This window comes from Notothenia rossii (genome assembly GCF_949606895.1).
Source record: "Notothenia rossii genome assembly, chromosome: 5".
NCBI lineage: Eukaryota > Metazoa > Chordata > Actinopteri > Perciformes > Nototheniidae > Notothenia > Notothenia rossii.
Genome location: NC_136903.1, coordinates 10,468,417 through 10,490,131, shown reverse-complemented (window position 1 = coordinate 10,490,131; position 21,715 = coordinate 10,468,417). Strand labels below are relative to the sequence as shown.

Below are 21,715 nucleotides of genomic sequence, written 5' to 3'. Positions count from 1 at the left end.
AGTTGAAATAGGGACGCAAATCTCATGCACTTTTTTGTCAAGTCGAGTAAGTGAGTGTGTGCTTCAGTGTCAAATTACACCCTCGCAGCAGCCACCGCCACCATGAAATCTTCTGTCAGGCTATTCTGTGAACTGATACCCTTCATCATATTGCTTTGGGACACGCTTGACACAGTTTGTCAGAAGAGGTGATGGTCTTATTCTAAAGTTACTGAAGTGTAAGGGAGTTTGGCCCGATTCAAGCCAAGATATTTCTACAGAACTTATTTTAAGACTTACATTCCCTTTAGGATTTGCCAGCCAAAGATCCTAATATATAGAATTCAAACACATAAGTAGCAGCTAAACACAGTACAGGAAGGTCATGGCTCTGGTTTTAGGATTAACAAAAATGAAATCCATTAATGCTTTTTAAATACTATAAGTCTGTTTGCATACACAGACGTAGTGTGCTCACTAAGAGCATCACAGGATTATCCACATATTGTATTTACAGTAAGTACACCATTTTATTATTAATAACACAGCAGAGTAAAGAAAAAAAGGTTGATTTTTTTAATAGAGCAGAAAAAAAGAGCATTTACACAATTTGTTGTCACTGTTCCTTGGTTTCCAAAACAGTACAAATAAAGTGATCAGTAAGATGTACATTACTAACAGCAAAAGAAACAAGAAAAGTATACACTTGAAACGTTATTTACATTTTTACATTTAAATTACTCTGTTCCATTGTTCACCAGCTTCAGCCACTCGTACAGCCTTTAGGTTACAACATGTTGACAAGCTGAAAAATACAATTAAATCAAAAATATGGAACGCCACGGATTCAGCCAACAATATTGATTGTAGACACATAGGGTAATTGCTGTCTAATGAATTGTCTGCAGTGATAGTCTTATACTTCCTTTCACGTGACACATTCAAAACAATTGTCTTTATTATAGGCACCTGCTATTCATAAAGTTGGGGTTTTTCTTATTAGGAACAATACATCCAACGGATACTGAGAAAAGGGTAAACATGAGTGCATGACAAAGGGTTTTTGAGCCTAATATATATGAAAAATATATATCTTGTACAACACTTTACCTATCACACAGTTCCCTGTGAGGCGTTTTTACTTTCTTGAGAGATTCTCTAAAGACGTTTTTACAAATCTTGCAAGTACGGTATAACAATGTAACTCAAATAATGGCACAGGAAACAGCTGACGATGCACCTGATGTAGCATGAAAACAGCCACTAGAAGAGGACTATGACAGTATGAGTTATACAATACAAGGAAATAAATGATGAGGTAGAATGGATGGAACAGAAAGACTTAGCTTTTCCTTCTTAAATCTTGGGTTTGATTTAATAATATAATTAGTATCCTAGGGAGTACTAGGGAACTGGTCCTGTCTTCATATTTATATTCCTTCATTTAACGGAATCAGTATTCCTTCATTATAAGTAAGTTATTGAAAGTGCAGGATCAGGAGACATACTGTCCAGAGAAGATTTGCACGTTTTTCAGACTAAGAATAGCAGATGATTGAACGTAGCTAATTAAAAAGCTGGAACAGAGGACTTATGATTCATATATGCAGGACATCCGTCTCCAGGTTAGTTTCTTTTACACTGTACAAGTGCTCAACTAAACATACTTACCGAATGTTTTACGCCTAGGATTATTTACATTTTCACATTTATAAATATTGTGCATTAGTTAGTAATTGCAATCCTGAGATGCACATCACCACGTCTGTCCTTGAGTCTAATGCTCCCAACCTTAGGCTTCCCCCACTACAAAGTTTATGATGGCTTCTTCGAGATTTGAAAGGAAAAAAAAAAGCTCTTCCACTGCTTTTCATGTTTCTTTTTCTATAAAAAGGACCAGACAAAAAGAGATCATCCTGATTGAGGATTATCAAGGGGGTAACAAAAAAAACAAACATCCCATTTGTGACCAGAGACATCTTGGATCCCTGAGCAGAGGATTCCACACTAAAGCACTTTAATAAAAAGAGCACAGGGGACGACGAGGGGATCTGCAGAAGTCAAAGGCAGGGTTACGTTTCGTAGCTGGGGCTAGTTCTGCTTGTTGCCGTACATGAGGGGAATGATGTAGGCAGTGATGTCGTCTCCAGAGCCTAATCTGTCGTTGGATATCCTCCAGCCTCGATCCTTCAGCACCCCTCGTGCTCTCATCACGAGGTCCTGAGCTGCCATTGTGTACCTGACATAACAAATAAGATGAATGATTAAGGCGTAACATAGTGCAGTATTTTATCAAGTAAGTACATCTGCCTGAAGGCGAATGTTGAAAAATATTGTGGTTAACTTTGGAAACTAAGCTCAAAGCCTTGTTAACATTCTTACGAGCTCTTCCTTGACATCACAGTTATCTAAATGTTTGGAAATTTGCATAATTACAACAAGATAACAGCGTTCATCCTCTACAAATAAGGCCGGGGTGAGGGGAAGTTCAGCCCGCCCCTGACTGCAGCTGTGTGATGAGTAAAACGTGCCTGTGCTGGTCGTCGGGGTCGCAGTTTGCCAGGAAACAGGTGATGGCTTCGGACGCTTCCTGGTTAGAGAGGACGTCCCACAGACCGTCGGTTCCCAGCACCAGAACGTCATCAGCCCCATGCTCGCACTCCACCAGAGGGTAAACTTTGACCTGGAGGCGGAGGGGAAAAGACCGGGCAAGGGTTGAGAGGTGTATCATTTCTAGGAATCATTTGAACCTACAGCAGGAACCAGTCACATAAATAGTTTGGTAGAATTGGAATTATGCATTATTCTAGTCCAAGTGCTAACCTTGTAGTCCCCCCAGATGTTTGGCCCAAATGTTCTAATTGCAATCCAATCAAAATGCATTTCTTTACCCTGGTACAGGGAAAAGCAACCATCAATTTCGCTGATTCCATTTTTTATATTGGAATTTATGTTGAAGGTCTTGAATTTGCAGCAACTCTGCCAACAGTTTGGAGACATGTCTTTGTTTTGTTTTTTTGCCAAGTTGTATATATGGTCAGCGTTTATGATTCTCTATTTCCCCGACTAGGCATCTTGAAGGTTCAGGCCAAATGCAAAATATAACTTTGTAATTACTCTTGATGGTAGCTAAGCCATTTAAGTTTCATTTTCCCACAGTTCACAAGGGCAACTTTTGTGGGATCCAAAAAATACCATAAACTAATCTTTAAAGTAAAATGTAAAGTACATTTTTTGTTTGTATAAACAAATCTAGGAAGTGATACACTACTTATGCTTCAATCAAATTGGGATTTGGCAAAGACACTGCCAAGTGAATTTCACAAAGAGACAAAGCTATTTTACAGAAATAAATAGTATAAGTGAACACTGAATTGAGCAAAATGTAGAAGGATATATTACTTAAAGTGGAGCTATCATGCTATATTTGAATAATATAGTGTAGGACCATACCTATATAAGGCATATTTATACTTTTTATTTTTCAAAATACCAAACAGATCATGCATTTTAGCCATTCCTCATTTCGCTCAATTTAACACTGTCTTTGCATGGGCTGATTCTGTGAGAACAGCACCATCTACAGGCCTGGCATATGTACTACAGCGTCTCCAGCGCTTTCCAACGGCAATGTCCGTCGCTGTCTCCTCCTGATTGGTGGAGTAGGCCCAATAGCCATAGCGCCACTTCTGTGACGTCATAGAAGTGTTCAAATCTGGATCAGTCTGTATCAGATCCGTCGCAGCCCCTTTTTAACAGATTTGGGTATGGAGGGAAATAGAGAGGGTTGTGTTTTCTGACACTTGGTGAGTTCCCTGGAACACCGGGGACACATATTCATGTATAAAACAAGTACAAAAGTGTATTTTTTATGATAGGTCACCTTTAAGCATTTTCTAAATACCTTTTTTTTATTGAATTGAAAAATACAGATACTTAAAAACGGAGGAAATAAATGTTTAAAAAATGTTTTACCTTTATTTATGTTTTTCTGGAATTTAGAAAGCCTTAACCTTTGATGACTTCCAAAAAGATATTTAACTGTGGCACAACTACGCCTGAGGAAAAATACTTTCGTAAATACCAAGCAAAATAATTCCCAATGGCCTTGGCCTTGGCAAAATAAAAAAAACCGCCTTGTTTTGTTTGCTCAAAGTAATTCATTGGCTGCCACGGGGGATACCACGGGCCTTTTCACAACAGACAGCAACATACTGCAGAGGCTACTGCTAAAGGAAAGCGTTTGTAAAGGAATGAGGACGACTTCAGCGTGGATCATGAGCCTCTTTGTGTTGTGGTTAACCTTGTGATTTAAGCCCAGCTTTCTCTGAGATAAAAGGACTGAGGCAGTTTCGTAGAATTTATTCCAAAAGCAATAAATTATTCTTGGAGGAAGGGGGATGACCACCACAGCGTTTGATTTATGACCGCTGAATGCCATATTTGAACTCATGATGGTCTGATGACTCCGAGTGTCACAGCATCTTCCTTTCACCAGGTTTGACACTTCTTACACATACTATTAATGTGTGTCATCTGAGAGAGAACAATAGTGACTACAAGCATCTGAGGGAAAACATTGAAAAAACATCAAAAAGGAGGCTGAACTATGACTGAACTCAAAGGGCAATGAATTAAAGATCAACAGAATCCAGGCGCTGACTACTGCAATCATGTGCGGTACACACTGGGAAGGAAAGGAGACGCTTGAGAGCGACGGCTTGGGGGGAATCTTAATGTGCCGCTGACCACGCCGTGCAGACTGTTAATGGCTGAAGGCATTTTACAGCGCTACCTCTGCGCTCTCGTTTGTTCAGGACGCCGAGGTAATGAGGTGAAACAAAGAGAAAGGTCCACCGTACTATTAGAACACTGCTACTGATGATGCTAAGGGCATTTCCGTTATTCAGTGTTGCAGACCTAAGACGCCAATGATGTGATTTTAGTAGCAGAAATGCTCGATTTAGATTTAAAATAGCAGTTTCGTCTCTTGACATTAAACAATCGAAATGAGCAAATTCAGAGAAGAGAAGGCAAACATTTATTAATCAAATGCGAGGATGTGTTATGTTGTTCTTTTATTTGTATATATTTCTGTAAAACTATTCAAAAAGAGGTATAAAGACACAATTCTCACAAGGTACAGGGATGAAATTGCTAAACCATAACTGTTTATACTCTTGTTTTGTATTCTATTTATGAATTTGTGTATGTACACATGTATATATATACATATATAGAGACCATTCTCCTAACTTGCCTGTATATATTATATGAATGATTATATAAATTATTCAAGATTATAAGTATACATTTATATTGTATGTTAACATATATTAAGATATAAAAAATAAAAAAAGGGAGAAGGGGTCGGATTAAATAAGTGTAAACTTCTTCCGACCCCTTTTCGGACGTGTAATTAGCTAAAGCTTTGTTGTTTATTGATATCAGACAATGATACTACAAATTATTAATTATATGTTTCGTTTTGTTATTGCATTCATTTGTATACTGTATCACCTTTTGTTTCATTTGTATACTGTATCATGTCTGTATCACCTTTTGTTTCATTTGTATTTTCTTTAGTTTTACACGCTCGAAAAAAAAATATAAACTAAACTAAGCATAAAGTCTCCTGTGTTCAATGAAAATAGTCGAAATGTAGGAAATCACTAATTGAAGTGACCGTTTGAGGATTTGTTTGTTTAAACTCACTAGCTTTCATCAAACTTTGAAGTGGTTACACTCTTTTGGTTATGTGAAAAGGATCATTTCAAAAGAGCGATTTCCCTTTGTCTGTGCACACTGTGAGAGGTGACATAATGAAGGACAGCATTATACATGGAGCCTACCTCTGGGCAGCAGGACAGGAAGGGCTTAATGTAGATGTTAGAGTCGTGCACTTTCAGATTGTGGTCCCCGAGACCTCTGGTGACGCCAATGGTCGCCAACACACGAGCCTGCAAGAGATCAGAGGCAAGAGGACCTTGATTTCAGTCAAAACAAGCAACAACATATCCTTAAAGGGAAATTCTGGTTTATTTATGATAAGAATAATTTGTATTGATGCTCATAATCACATTTCACTTTCCAAAGAGATTTATTTTTTATTTTTTTAAATGCAGATATTCAAGAAAGATGAGCAATCAGATAAACCAACAGTTTAAGCCAAATCATAATTCCTAAACCCCTGGCCTCAGACATCATTAAACTCATTTGTAAGCTGTGCTAAACTCCTCTTGGTTCCTACAGTCAGCGCAGGATGGTACCACCGTCTCTAAAAAAAATGGCTGCTGGAACAGGTCTGTGAAACTGGGCTAATTGAATCTTCTGTACAGCCGATGAGACAGGGGGGGGGGGGCACACAGGGCCGGGGAGAGGGGTACGAGGGCGAGGCCTGGTAGTAGTGAGAGTGGATCAGTATGCAGCAGAGAGACGGAGAGCTAAGCAGACAGAGAGGTGGAGAGAAGGGAGAGCGTTTCAAAGCTCCTCCGGCGGAGAAGGGGAAACATCCTGGGATTAATTGTTGAGCGTTGGGGCCCAGCAGGCTGCGCGCCGGGTCTTTGAAGTGATCCGACGTTCCTCTCCCCTCGCACAAAGCCTACTTGCTCTATCTAGCCATCCATCTCCACGCCTCACTTCAAAGGGAGAGGAGGCGACGTGGGCACGGCCGCCTGTGCCGCGGTGAACCCGAACAGCGGCTGCAGGCGGAGAGCACGGCGAGGTGACATCTGCCCCAGACATCCGTCAAACATAGACTCACTCTCGGGCTGCATTACCTAGAATACTGGAGGAGGCCACAGTGGGAACATATTCAGATCTATCGTGTTTCCTCTCTGACCTTCTCAATGCACCAAGGACAAGATGCGGCACATGTACAGCACTGAGGGAAATGTCATGACGGTGCGCGGAGAATATGACCTTTTCTTTTGTGTTACAGCACGTGTCAAACCACTGACGAGAGTTTCCTGCATGTCAAGGGTTTTGCAATGTTATATTCCAACTATTACACGGCTTAGTTGAATACTCGATTCTGATTGGTCAATTGGGACATTTCAGAGGTTATTAATACTCGATAACACACCGCTGCTAAGCATAACATTGCTGTTGCTAAGGGCGATCATGGGAGAAAAGGAAAGAGGTTAAAAGACGTCATATAAATCAACAGAAGAAGACAGGCAGGAAGTAAACACTAACAGGAACACGGTTGGGGCTCTGGCATTGTTTAAGGACTTGTTATTGTAAAACAAACTGTGAAAATATTTGTTGTTGTTGCCACAGTTCCTGCCGTTGGTGCACCGTGGAACGTTTAATTTTTTGTTTTATAATTTTCAAGTCAATAAAAATAATTTCAAGTAATTCAAGTCGTTAGTGTATTTAGTATGTGGCCGTGTAATAAGTGGGATAATGTGCACCTTGGTAAGTGTCATTATTGCTTTACATTATGTCACTTTTTGGACACTTTACATTCACTTTCTTTGAACACATCTCATAAGTGGCATCCATCGTTGACTCCAATCTGACATAGAGTCCATTAAAGCGGAGATACTTTCTGTTATACACGTTATGATTAGTCGTGGAAAAAGAGGCCAGGAATGCCTTCCACTGGCTGTCTCCTCCACACAGTGACAGCGGGGGGGAGGGGGTGTGTGTGTGGGGGGCTGACTAATGGTGCCCTGGTGAGCTTTGATTACAGCCCAGGCTTCACAAGGCCGTGGGAGTAACTCTGTCAGCGAGCGGCCGCGCAGCACTTCTTACCTTCTTTCCTTCGCCGTAGATCAGGGGAAACTTGAGGTCATCGTCCTCGATGGTTTTATACGCCCTGCGCAGAGGAGAGAGGACACTTTAATGGGTTTTTGCTTTATAGCAGGCAGCGTACACGTGCCCTGGAGATACATCGCTCCCACGCCCCCCGCAGGCCCTGCTGCCAAGCTGACTGCCACGAAGAGAAAGAGGGAAGAGAGAGACGATGAGGGAAAGAGTCCAGACATCACACAGAGAACGACACAGCCTTGGCATATTTTACCCCTTTTTCTCTTTCTTAAAAGTCTCCCTAGCGACAGAGAAAGAGACGTCTATGTATGTATGAGACATTCTTGGTCGGTTTTCTTTAACTGTCTACTGCAGTTGTGTCTATGTGCATGTTTGTATCTGAAAGTCTGAAGGAAAGGCAGCTGAATGATGCAAGAGAGTCCACGTTTACATTCCCCTGCTCTCAGAGCAATGTTTAAACTTCCTCCACTAATGAATAATTTACCGTCTTCACACTGGGACCAGACAGAGGTGCAGTACGAGGAAAAATAATGAATAATACGTCATGTTTTCATGCCATGTCTTGAGATACACTATTCACCTTCAGCTTGGAGACTAGCAGTGGGGAAACCTTGCATTTTTATCTCATAGCTGGTATACTGTTTGATTTAGGTGGAACAGCTGTGTCACTCAACAGCACCAGAAACCTTACACATTTGAGCTAATTTCCAGAAGAGCTGCCATGACAACGTTTTTCCGTTCAAACCAGGTGCTACAATAAAAAATCTGGCAACCTTATCTGGATCGGATAACATTTAGAAATGCAGGTTATTCTTTATTTCAACCTTTAGACTTGAGGGATAGGAATGAAGAAGGTAAAAAAAATTCGAAACTGTGATGACAATCGTTTGAATTGAAGATGTTGGGGGTAAAAAATAGAAATAAAAGCTATCTGTGGTTTTAAAAGTTCTTTTTCTAGTGTTCAAATGTTATTTGCAGATATCATGTGACCCAGGTCTGCCCCACACACCTCATCCGATGTATTTCAGCTGCTGTGAAGCAGATTAGCAGGGCCCAGGATGGTTTTTACATTACTGCTGGTTCCACTCAGAGAGACCATATGTTTCCACCTTAGGCGAGCGCTGTACTGCTGCACTCAGCACTTTTTTTAACAGTGTGCAGAGCGAGGACTATCGCAGCGAACGCAGGCCACAAACAGAGAAATACAGTCTGCAGAATCTTCAGAGCGGCGAGCTGTAAAACCAGACCAATAGATTCCTCACTAATGTTTGCAATATTCATGGTGTGGAAAAACCTCTAAAACAGCAGTTTGATGATGCAAAACCCACATTAGCGAGACACTAATTAAACCTACCCTCCCTTATTTTCAGAAGGGGAAACCCTTTTGCCACATCGGTACAGACTTCTCTATTTGGGTATTTCACCTTGAAGAAGTGTTACACAGAGACACTCTTCATGTCCTTATTTCAAAGATGTCTGGGAAGAAATCCCCAGAGCCCACAGGCGGGGACAGTCCCCTTCCGGAGACTTTTTGTCTACAGCGAAGCCATCCTGTCAGACTGGAGATAAGCAGTGTGTGACAGAAAGCGAGAGATACACATTAATCCTGTTATGATACCTGCTTCCCGCTCTGGGACACGTAGTCCAAAACACAGCGAGGAGAGTTGCTCAAGGGCCGCTCTGTTTGACCACAACACTGAGCGCTTTCACAATTAAGGGCAGTTTGGTGGCCTGATACGTTGCAGTGTGACCAGCAGAGAGAGAGAGAGAGAGGGGGAGGGGTAGAGAGGGATGCAGGGGAGGAAGGGTATCATCCTCTCTGCAGGTGAGGAGTGATGTCATCTCCTCCCGGTGCAAAGTGAGATGACAGGGAATCAATAGCAGTGTGTGCTCGGCATCCTAATCTGCACATGCTTTAATATATACATCTAACACACACATACGCAGACACACACACACACACACACACACACCTGTCCAGACTTCGAGGTGACATTGTGTCAGCACCGGATGAGTCAGACAAATTGGCAGTCGGGGTTCAAACTAAGTTTTTGGCCAACCTTGATCGGGCTTTTTCCTAGATTGAGTGGAGCTTTCAGGAGCAAAGCAAGGCCAGAGTTAATGGCAGTGACCCAAAGCCTCTTTAAATGTAAGCGATCAGTCATAATGCTACGAAGGCGTAATGGACAAAGAGAAGGGAAGGAGAGAGGGAGGAGAAGCAGAGGGAGTGAGAGTGGATGACAGCGATGTAGGTGTGGGTTAGCCTCCCTCCTCTAACATTCATTATCGATAGGATCAAGGGGAGAGCAGACACCTTAGTGGGCGTGGGCAGTAAAGAGAGACAGCTGGAGGGCCTTTCATTGTCACTTATCAGTGCCCTCCTATGTGGCCTATACATCTGCTGTTAATGCCTACTTTAATTTACCAGCATTTCTTCCTAGCATTTTATTTTCTCCCTTTACTATTTTAGCTGCTAGTATTTATTTTTGTCTTTGAAGTCATTTCCATTTGTTCCCCCCCCCCTCCCTCCCTTCTCTATACCAGCCAAACACCCTCTTCCCAACCTTCCCTTCACCTGAACACGGCTGACCGCTCAACATCCATCACACAGGGACACAAACAAAACCGCCCGCCCATCCTGGACAACGATAACAGATTGCAGCAGAAGAGTCCTACGAGCAGAGGGAAGGGGGGAGGAAGAGAAGGTGAGGGAGGAAGACAGAGAGAGGTGGGCTGCAGGCCTGTATGCCTTCATTACACTGTGGCCTTGATCATGGATGCCTTTGAGGGATGTAGATGTCAGAATACACCCACATACACGCAGCATGTGGGCACACTGGCTGCACACGCTGACAGGAGAGTGTTCATGGAAAGCTACAGACGCTTTCAAAAAAGATCCTAGTCTGCACGTATAGAGCGTCTGAACTGCACCTATACAAGATGACACAGTTATGTCACAATCGCGTACATCAGAGGAGTCCGCAACGCAACGGGTGCTAATTTGAGACACAGACTTAGTCCGGGTGAAGCGAGCAGAACTGGGCTATGGGTAGAATCTGATTAAAAATACATCACAGGCTGTCTGCGCTGCTGAGACAGCGGGCACGAGTTCTGGGCCCCATTAGGAACACAGCGGCTGACTGACCTACATCTGCTGAGCCGAGCGGCGCAGCTAAACACATCTGCACGCAGGTGTCAGAAAACATCTCTCCTCAGTCACCTTTCAACTATCCCTTAGAAATCTTCATGCATAGGAAATCAGTGGTGGATTGTAACTAAGGATAATCTACTTAAAGGTGGGGTAGGTCATTTTGGAGAAACCAGCTCGAGTGCGCTAGAATTCGAAAATACACAACAGGAAAACATCTGCCACTTCCTCACAGAGCCCCTCCTCCAACACACACGAACGAGCACATGACCAATGAGGGCACGAGATAAGTTTGTGCACAGATGGAAGGCTGACAGGCAGGTAGGCCATCCAGTTACTTTAGCCGGGCCGGCTCAGATGATTGGTCGTGCTTTTTACAGTACCACGGCTTCCACAGATGACATTTTTTAACGGATTTGTTATCAAAGCACTTCAGATATTCATTGCCATCGGGATGTTAAGAGCATTCCATGGAATATAACAAAAAGTGTTTCTCGAGCCGGTTTCTCAAACGTACCTACCCCACCTTTAAGTACAGTGAAAGTAAAGGTTTGAGGTACTTGTACTTCACTTGAGTATATTGATTATACTACTTCATACTTTTAATCCACTACATATTGGAGGCAAATGCATTTTGTATTACACTACATATATTCTATAGGCTAGTTACTTTGCACATTTTGATTATTATAATGTAAATCTACTGCTCAAAAATAAAAAACCGTCCTTGTGATATGTATTGGAGTAGAAGAAGTATACAATCTAGATATTTAAGAACTGTACATAAATACATACACTTTTTACAACAATCCTTACTTTCCTTAAGTACATCAATACAGGACCTTTATCTCAAGGAGGGTTTTTCTTTGTATTGTGGTAATGCAGCTCTGGTAAACGTTGCTTCACAGGTAACCTTAGCAATGTTTGCAACTTACTATAAGAATATAAACTTTATATAAGGTTGTTAAACACTTTGCTACTTCGAAGACATATTATAGAGTACACTTGGAGCTACTCATGAAATCTGTCTCTAAGATCCCCTCCATCTTTTCTCTCCCTTCACATTTTCATCTGTATCTCAGTCCGTACAGCATGTTCTCTCGCTTTTCTTCTTTCTCACACATTTTCCTAAATGTCTTTGACCTTTTTTAACCTCTCTCTATCTCTCTCCGCAGAAAGAATAAGAGCTGTCCTTGCTATGCCCACATATTCCTTCTCAAATGCCTTTCACACACAGAAGCAGAAATGTCAAGGCCACTTCTTGGCCTCCTACTCAGAGTGGAGCCTTGAGCGGATTGAGAGTGCTGCACACTCAATGGGGTAGAAATCACTATTATTGGCAATTTCTTAAGGGGCACATTACAGTAAATCGCCCAGAGGTAGATAATCAAAAAGTAATGTACTGTAGGCATGTTTATGTGAGAATAAGAAGCTGAAATTATTTTTGACATAAAGGTTGGAAAGATTTGGGTAAAAAATGAAATGGGTAATAAAAAACAATGTGGGATCATCATCACAGTTTACATGCTGTGTTCCTTGTGCAGTGACATCAATCTAATCAGTGAATCAGTGAAGAATCAATGAACCCACCATCCGGACATGGTGAAGTCACGGTACAGCATCCTCTTCCCCACCTCCTTTTTCTGGACTCTCCTCGGGAACTCCAGATGTGTAAACTCGTTCCCTAATAAGTGGGGCTGCATGTAGGCCTTGATATGAAAAAGAAAAAAACAGAAAAAGAAAATTGACATGCCCACGGGATAGGAAAAACAATTCCATAGTCTATTAAGCAGACAAAGAGAGCAGGCAGTGTAAGAGACAGAGAAGGGGAGGTCAGCTCTGCTAATATCTGACAGCTGTGCTCACTAGGAAGGAGCAGAAAAAGGTTATTTCTTACCAGGAACTGCAGTCGCTGTCTCTCTGACTCGGGTGTGAACTCTGCTGACATGGGGATGACTTCCCCTGCCCGGATAATGATAGCTCTGAGGAAGAGGGGGAGACAAAACAAAACTGTGTTTATGTGAGGCGGGACACTGTTGCTCCTCCTGGCTGCAGGGCACGACAAGGTGACCGACAAAAGAGATACTGCCATTGTGTGTCATAGAAAAGTTCCCTTTCATTTGTGCATGTGTATCTCACCTGCTGTCCCCAGCGTTAGCAACGTAGAGCTTCCCGAGCATATAAACGACCGCCAGAGCAGTGCAGCCCCCTGAGATGTTGTAGACGGCCTTCTCCTTCTCTATTTGCACATCCTAAGTACAAACACATACAAATGAATCCTCTGATGAGGTCACAACCACATCCTCTGCAATGCAATCATGTTTCTAATCATAACAGACAACAAAAACGTTTTCCTATCACGCTGTGGCACAAAGAACCTCATTCTGAATCAAATAATGCCAGAATACTTAAAAAACACCATGATGCTATTATCAATTATAGCCCCAGAATGAATTCATCCATCAAAAGCACCATAAGTCAAGAAGCAATAAAAAAACAAGAATGGAAACCAAAAGGATAGGAATGAAAGTTAGGAGGGACCGCTGGTTATTACACCAGTTAATTAGCCCATATTCATTTGTTGCTAATTAAACAAAAAAAATGATTTGAAAAACCCCATGCTAACAGTTCATTAATTAGATGAATGATTAACCTGTCAGCGAATTAATCAAAATGCCAACATACATTTGAACCAAGCTGCTCACACTTGGTTTAACCCTTTGATGTTGCTATACTGAGAGGTCTTCAATGGCAAACAGAAGTATGAAGTTATCTCTAGAAAATGGACGTCCCCTTCGCCTTCCTCGAATCCCTCCGTAACCTTCCACACAGTGAGCGGGAAGAAAGATGTTGGCAAACACATTTGCAGCGAGGCCTTCCCCAACATGTCGTCCCAAGAGGAATGCTAAACCAACTAAAGCATGTCGCCTTCTGCTCCACTGCCGACGACCTCCATCTGAGTACAACTGTGAATGTGTGTGTTTTTGTAGTGTATGCGTTTCTCTGACAGGAGACAGGAATGCATGTGTGTGTAGAAGGTTTTGCATGTGTGTGCATAAACCAGATATATGTATGACTTTGAATGTGAGTGTTTTGTATTTTATGAAGACTTCTTGGACAGAAGTAGCAGGGGTTTTTGGGATGTGTGTTGGGAAGGGGGGAACAAATGTGTCCTTCACTCTGAATTAATTATACATCCATTGCGAACCATACATATTTATTCTCCCTGTATTCAATACGTTTTGCTGCAGGCAAAGTCTTCAATAATGAAAGTGCCTGCATAAACATCTACACTTTTCTCCTCTCCACTTCCGCAAGGAAACGTCTGACAACTGAGCGAAATAACCGGAAGGCAGATAGGCTAAATGTGTTCTTCCCTTCTTCAAATGTAATATATACATATTGAAAATCTAATCTAAGGATAACCTAATTACATATTAGGAACGACTTGCCCCTCCAGGTTAGAATTCGTCCAACTCGGCCTTTTTTTAAATCTCGTTTAAAAACCCACTTCTTTTCCCTGGCATTTACAGGCCAGGTGACACTTGTGCTTTTACATTTGGGTTTTTATCTGTTGTGTTTTGTATTGTTTTGAAGTGATGTAGGAGAGTTTCTCAGTCTGTGGCTTCTGATCTGGTTTCATTGTCTCGTGTTTTACATTTGTTTCATGTCCTGTCTGTTTTTATGTATTTATGCTTTGTTTGTTTTTTAGATCTTTGTTCAACTCTGTTGTTTTTAAATGTGCTATAGAAATAAAATGGATTGGATATAGTTAAATAATTATAATCCACTAAAACCCAGTTGAATTTTTTAAAAGCAGTGACACATCAAAGTATACTTAAAAAACAGACCAAAAAGTATTGAGCAGCACATAACAGAACCTCGAGAACACACTTCATACACAGATACACCTCTCATCCAAACAACCAATCATGTAGTTTGTTAATGACCTTTTATGAACATCCTAAAAGACCGCTAAGTTATGTGTTTGACCATTTAAGAAAACACATTTCAATACAATTGACATAATAAGGTTTCGTAGATACAGTAGTTAGTAGCTATGTTATTCAATATATTGTCATGAAGGCCATTATCTTCACAGCAAAGTTCAAAAAAGCTTTCTCGCTGAACAAGATGGTTTGACTTTATTGGCAAAAGCTGAGTTGAGTCACTGTTCTACCTATGAGCTACAGGTCAGACCAAACACTTCCTGATGCAGTGTTATGTGTTGAATCAATGAGAGCCTGAAGCTGCTAGGCCAGGAAAAGATAACAGAGAGCAGAGCTGGCAGAGAAACATGTGAAACATCAGATATGATGGATAACTCTGATGATGGACTGTGAGACAGGTCATTAAGGGAATTAATCATTTTAACTGATTAGTTAAATTAGTGGCACATCAGTTGTTTTTCAGGGCAAGCAGGACCTTTGGGCTAATTCTTCTGCCAAGGTTCCTTTAATATAGAGTATTAATAACCCGCTGAAACACAGTCACACAGTCACACACCTGGTGATAACCCACTTCGCATTGAATAAGATCAGAGATACAAAATATCAATAAATATAGAAAGATTATGGATGGTTAAACTACTCTTGATGACTCCTGACTAACACAGAAATGTTGAAACATTATATTGAGTAACCTTCATTTCCTGAAGTCGTATCTCATGCTCAAATAAAAAGTTTAACATGTTGGGAAATATACATTCTGTCTGCACGAGAGAAGATCAATAACATTGAGGTCTGTGGCTCAAGCAGGTAGCTTAGCGTAGCATACTGTAAGTAGAAGTAGGATTCAAGCCTGGGTCTTTTTAGTGTTCATAAATATGCCCGTAATAAGTCTCAAGGTAACTTGATATAGTTTGTGATTTTGAGAAGTTATCTTTTTGGCTTTCTTGTCAAGAGTAAATGGAAAATGAATGTGACAAATGATATTACCACAGACAGGAAGTTAGCCTAGCTTGGCTCTGTCTTAAGATAACTAAATATGCCCAACAGCATGGTGTGAACAGTTGTCGTTTTTACAAAGAGTTGCATGAGTATTTCATCGCCTGTTTTTCTGTAGTCTCCACTTTTTTTATACAGAATATACAAACAAGATTTGTCATACTTAATACTGAGCTTAACGGCTAGTCATGCTAGCTGTTTTCCTGGCACTAATATGTGGCTAATGAATACAAAAAAAGCCAAGTAGTACATTTCCCCAAAATGTTAAATTAATGCTCACATCATTATGAAAGTCCTAAAATACTGAGATAGTGATTAAATCTCAGTACCTGAGAATGCACGTGCCAATGCCACAAATACATGTTTTAAACTAATTTTGGCTAGTGATGTCATCTCCTCGTTTTCTGTAACCAACAGCTTGACTTAAAAGCCTTTGTCTCGGAGCTACAAGACGTTGTTTTTGATGTTTACACATCCCTGAGTGTTTATCGGCTTCAACACACACACACACACACACACACACACACACACACACACACACACACACACACACACACACACACACACACACACACACACACACACACACACACACACACACACACACACACACACACACACACACACACACACACACACACACACACACACACACACACACACACACACACACACACACACACACACACACACACACACACACACACACACACACACACGCACACACACACACACACACACACACACACCGGCCGCTCCCACAGGAATGCAGTGAGTCGTGTCAGAGGAGAATTAAAGGCGGATCCTTCTGATAAGATACAGAGGCTCTGTGAGTGTCTGTAAGACAAAGATTAAGAGTCATACCAAACCTTCCCAAATGTTGCTGACACTTCCTTTTATCGTAAAGAATGAGCTTTATTAGACCTTGTTAAGACTGGAGGACTTTGGGGGGGAGATTATGACAAAATTGACTTTTTGGTAGCAACTTATCAACAGTTCTTCTAAGATTCATTGTGTACCATGTGAATGTGATTGCATCTAATACATAAAAAATGATTACTTACGAGGAAAGTAGATATGGTTATTTCAGGTGGTTATAGCCTACCCTTATTTTCTCATCTCTGGTCTCTGAATACAATATGTAACGCACTATGAATGCAATCAACATCCATTCTACATGTATATGCTTTAATACATAGCTTCCTGAAGAAACCCTCTAGACTACTGTTAGATAGTTGTGTAGCTTCAGTGCTTCGTGGACACAGTGACATCAACTGCAATGTTTGAAATTGTGGATTTTCCTTTAAGAAAGAGAGAGGACACGGAGGGTAAAGAGTGCAGACTCAGAGCCAGAGAGACACGTGAGAGTGAGACGGGAAGCAGAGTGAGACATAGATGTTTGCTGATTGCTGAGGAGATGTGGACAGACATGTCTCTGACAACGAAAAAGATAAAGAGAGTAGAGCAGCAAAGAAACATTTTAGAGACAGATTATGCACCAACTTCTTAGTGTAAAGCTGGATCATCATTTCTAAATCCTGCCATATGACATAAAGAAATATGCAACTGTATTTCACAAAACCCAATCCTTGTGACTGGGTGAAAAAAAAACCTCATCATTAACCAGATGACTCCTTTTTACATAGATTAACTGATCCTTATTCAATCATTAAGTACACCTACACAAGCCATACGTGCCCCAATACAAATGTTCCTCTTTAATGGCCAAGGCGTTTGGTAAGAACAGGTGATTGCACACTACCACCTAGTGGTAAAGATGTGTAAACACCAGCTGTACTGAGAAATGGATTTTGTATTGAGCTGCACTGCCCTCTATCAAGCTAACATTGTACCTCCCCAAATCATCTCACCTATCACACATGTTTTAAAGACGTTGTGCTCTGCAGACCTGGGTCAAGCATTAGTGGAAGATCAATTAGTGTCTATATTACTCCTTTTAATCATTTTGTGCAATCTATAATATATTTGATTGAAGTCTATGTGTATAGGTATTTGATTAACTCTTGTTTTAATCACATGGTTATGCTAGAATAGGCTATTTGTACATTAACAAACAATTTGTCCTTCATTTGGAGAGGAGCGTTTTGTCTCTTAATGTCTTTCATTTTTGTAAAGCACTTTGAATTGCTTTGTGTTGAAAGGTTCTATATCAATAAACTTGCCTTTGCTTCGGTTGTAAACAACAATTAAAGTTGTTTACTTGTTTATATTTACTCTCAGGCACTGTGCCATAGCAAACTATGCTTTACTAAATGTTAAACCAAAGGGATTTCAAGAGAAGGAGAGTGACTTTTAATCTCTCAAACTCTTTCTCAACCCAGGCCTGCTCTGTTTTCATTGGCTCTGGTCTCAATCTCTTGGCCTCTGCATGAGGAAAGTTTCCGGAATCCACTTAAAGCAAGGCCAGGTGGCTTGTGTGTGTTATCTGACTGACTGCCTTCACACTGCTGGTCTGACATCAAATCTATTTCTTGGGTATTATGTTCATACTTTAATGTGGGTTTGATTGCTGTAATAACAATTAGACAATCATGTTTGGTTTGATATATACTTTCAGGTTTTTGAAGTCCTGGCCCCAAAACTCTGGAACAATTTACCAGCTGAGATTAGGCTTGCTCAATATATCAGCGCTTTTGAATCTCTTCTTAAAACATCATTAGGAATTTCATGTCAATTGATGTATTCACCTATATGATATCTTATTATTTAAAGTGTTTGTATCTATTGTAAAGCACTTTTTAACACTGAGGAAACATGCTATTTAAATTAGGTTTATTTTATATTATCCAGTGTTTCCCATACATTGATTTATGTAGCCTACAATTAAATATCGTCCGCCACAAAACGATCTTTCTTTTAATATTTTTGTTTTTTTTGGTGGTCTAATGGATAGTGAGGTGGGCTGATGATCGGAAGGTTGCGAGTTCAAATCCTGGCTGGAACACCACTTGAGCAAGGCCCTTAGCCCTCGGTTACTCCAGGGAGAATGTCCCTGTAATTGGTCATTGTAAATCGCTTTGGAATAATGCGTCTGCAATATGCCTAAATTGCAGATTGTAAATTATATTTTTTTGGGAGAATAAACCCCACAGATCCTCAACTCCGGTGTGTTTCACTCATTAACAACGCAGCACAGAGCAAAAAGAACAAATAGAATCAAATTCTGTGGGAAACACTGTTATCATTAGTTTATGTTTTTATTTGTATTCTAAAAACACAACAGAGAGGTTTAGTTTAATTGGTGTTTTTTGTTTTGATATATATTTGTTTACCAAAAGAGTAAAATAAATGGAAATAATAATAAGGGATAGGGATTTTAAATTCTCATAAAATAGATAAATGGATAGTTTGGAGTGTAATTTCACTGGTTTTAAGTTGTTGAGAAAATTATTTATAAACATGTTGCAACAGTCTATACCAGATTAACACTACAGTTTTTGTAATCAGAGGATTGCAATTAGCAATGGATTTATTTCATTATGCAACAACTAGCTGTTTTCAAGCAAAGCAGATGGGAAGCTTTGATTTATGCTTTGGGAAAAGGGACAGGACTAGCCTTTCTCTTCATATACACATAAAACCATAGATGGAAGTAACTACTCTCAGCGATTTGACAGGGGGAAGTCCAATGTTATTCTGGGAATTATAGGAATTCACTATCTAAAGCAGCAAGGGAAAGTCTCTACAACATCCATGTGTGGTATTTTCACTGCACATTGAAAGGTCAACACGTACTATTAAACACTTTGAGACTTCTACTTCACACACGCCTCTTACCATGTCTTTGAAAGCGTTCTCGATGGCTCCGACCACCAGGCTCTCGTGTGAAACCTTCTTCTCTGTAAAGAAGCGTGTGGGGGGGTTGCTGGGTGAGCCCGGAGCCCCTGCGGCGCCGCGGAGCGAGGCGGCCCGGGTGAGGGCGCGCTGGGACGTCGGGGTGAGGTGGTGATTGATAGGCTCCTCCCCCAGGCACGTAGGGGGCAGCAGGTTGGGAGTGCAGATGATCTCCAACACCTCCTGAAGGTGCAGGGCCACGTGGTGATGCAGGAGGCGGGAAGCCATCACAGCCACTCCGGAGCCCGCGTGGCCATCGAACATCGCCCAGTAGTGGAGCGTTAACTCTTCAGAGCTGTCCTGGAGACAGGTAAGGGTCACACAAACATTAGACAGTGACACGTTGAGCACTTAGGTCAATGAAGGAGTGGGTGGAGGAGTTTGGTAAGACCTTCATTCACCCTCATCAACTAACTAAACACTGGAAATTCATTTTTAGTTTAATAAAAGCAACCTCATCCAGTGTGTGAATGATCATTATGTCTGTCAGTTGAGAATACTAGCCGTGTTTTTATAGTCACCAGAAAGGGTCATCACATGGTTCCTTAATAATATACCTTACTGTCAGAAAATGATAACAGCCAATCAAATATGTCAAGGTTCAATTAGCATTTCTAAATGAATGCTTGGACAACAATTACATCAAGTTTCTGATAACGCCAAGGAGTGGTTTGAATGAGTATATTTCTTGTTATCAAAAGGAATGAAAAGTAATGACTCATCATCCAAAATGATAAAAGATTATAATGTAAGTCTTTATCCTAACAACATTATGATGTACTGCTGTGGTTCCTTACTTGAAAGGATGAACCGTATAATACAACCTTAGGCAGGGTAACACATTGATGGTGGGTAAAAGGCCACAACCCAAAAAGGTTGGGATCTACACATACAGTATATGGAGGCTGTGGCTCAGTGGATAGTGTGCTGAACTTCGAATCAGGGGATAGCAAGTTCAAGCCCCACTGCAGTCAGCATGTCGTTGTGTCCCTGGGCAAGATACTTCACCCCAACATTGGGGATTGTCCACAGTACTGAATTTATGTAACTCGCTTTGGATTAAAGCGTCTAACAAATGAAATGTAATGTAATATCAGTGACCAGAAATATAAAAAGCCTTGTTCAAGAAGATGTTCGAAAGACTTTAGCCCCGAGTACAGCTGCCACAACAGAAACTGCATGGTCCAGGTGTTTAGGGCTTAACACATTATCCAAAGTTCAAGCATAAAGGCCATTGAAATAATAAAATGGGATTAAATATTGTAGGAGTTCAATAGGAATGCTTTAAGAAATGCAACAACTCTATGATCTTCAGCCCTCCTCCTGGAGCAAAGGGCCATGCTTTTTCCAGTCTGTTCGGATACTTGACTCTCTTTTAAGTAATAAATCACACTCAATGAAAGTCTGGACATAGAGTTGCTATTGCACACATCTCACGAGGCCTTAACACACATATGTAAGAGAGGAGGAATAGACTTCCTCTGCATGGGAAGGGTTTATGCTGCATTTTTGTGTGAGTGTTGATCATGGCAAGAACAAAAGCTTTGATTGTTGGACTATTGCAACAGCCTCCTCCTCTTTGGTTCACCTGCAAAATACATCCAGAACTCCGCCGCCCGTCTACTCACCCACACCCGAATCCGTGAACACATCACCCCCGTCCTCATCAAGCTCCACTGGCTCCCCATCCCCCAGAGAATTCAGTACAAAATCCTCCTGATGACATACAAAGCCCTCCATAGCCTGACCCCATCCTACCTGACTGACCTCCTCCACAGACACACTCCCACTTGCTCCCTCCGCTCTGCTGCTGCCAACCTCCCCCCCCACCCAGACCAACCTCAAGTCCTGGGGCGACAGAGCCTTTTCCGTTGCTGCACCCACCCTCTGGAACTCACCACCCCAATCCATCAGAGATTCTTCCTCCCTCACCGCATTCAAAACGTCACTCAAAACCCACCTGTTCAACACTGCTTCAACCACTGAACCCCCCCCCCCCCCAATTTTCTGTTTT

General features: G+C 41.3%; 1 protein-coding gene across 1 annotated transcript in view; it reads right to left on the bottom strand.

Moving 5' to 3' along the window:
* Nucleotides 1-541: 541 nt before the first annotated feature.
* ppm1h (protein phosphatase, Mg2+/Mn2+ dependent, 1H) overlaps nucleotides 542-21,715 on the bottom strand; it is a 34,791-nt gene continuing 13,617 nt past the window's right edge. The window contains exons 3-10 of the mRNA XM_079683515.1: nucleotides 19,645-20,001; nucleotides 13,040-13,152; nucleotides 12,798-12,882; nucleotides 12,491-12,609; nucleotides 7,738-7,801; nucleotides 5,832-5,939; nucleotides 2,511-2,662; nucleotides 542-2,218 (exon numbers count right to left, since the gene is read on the bottom strand). Coding sequence (XP_079539641.1) covers nucleotides 2,071-2,218; nucleotides 2,511-2,662; nucleotides 5,832-5,939; nucleotides 7,738-7,801; nucleotides 12,491-12,609; nucleotides 12,798-12,882; nucleotides 13,040-13,152; nucleotides 19,645-20,001 — 1,146 coding nt within the window. The 3' untranslated portion in view covers nucleotides 542-2,070. The remainder of the gene's footprint in view (nucleotides 2,219-2,510; nucleotides 2,663-5,831; nucleotides 5,940-7,737; nucleotides 7,802-12,490; nucleotides 12,610-12,797; nucleotides 12,883-13,039; nucleotides 13,153-19,644; nucleotides 20,002-21,715) is intronic.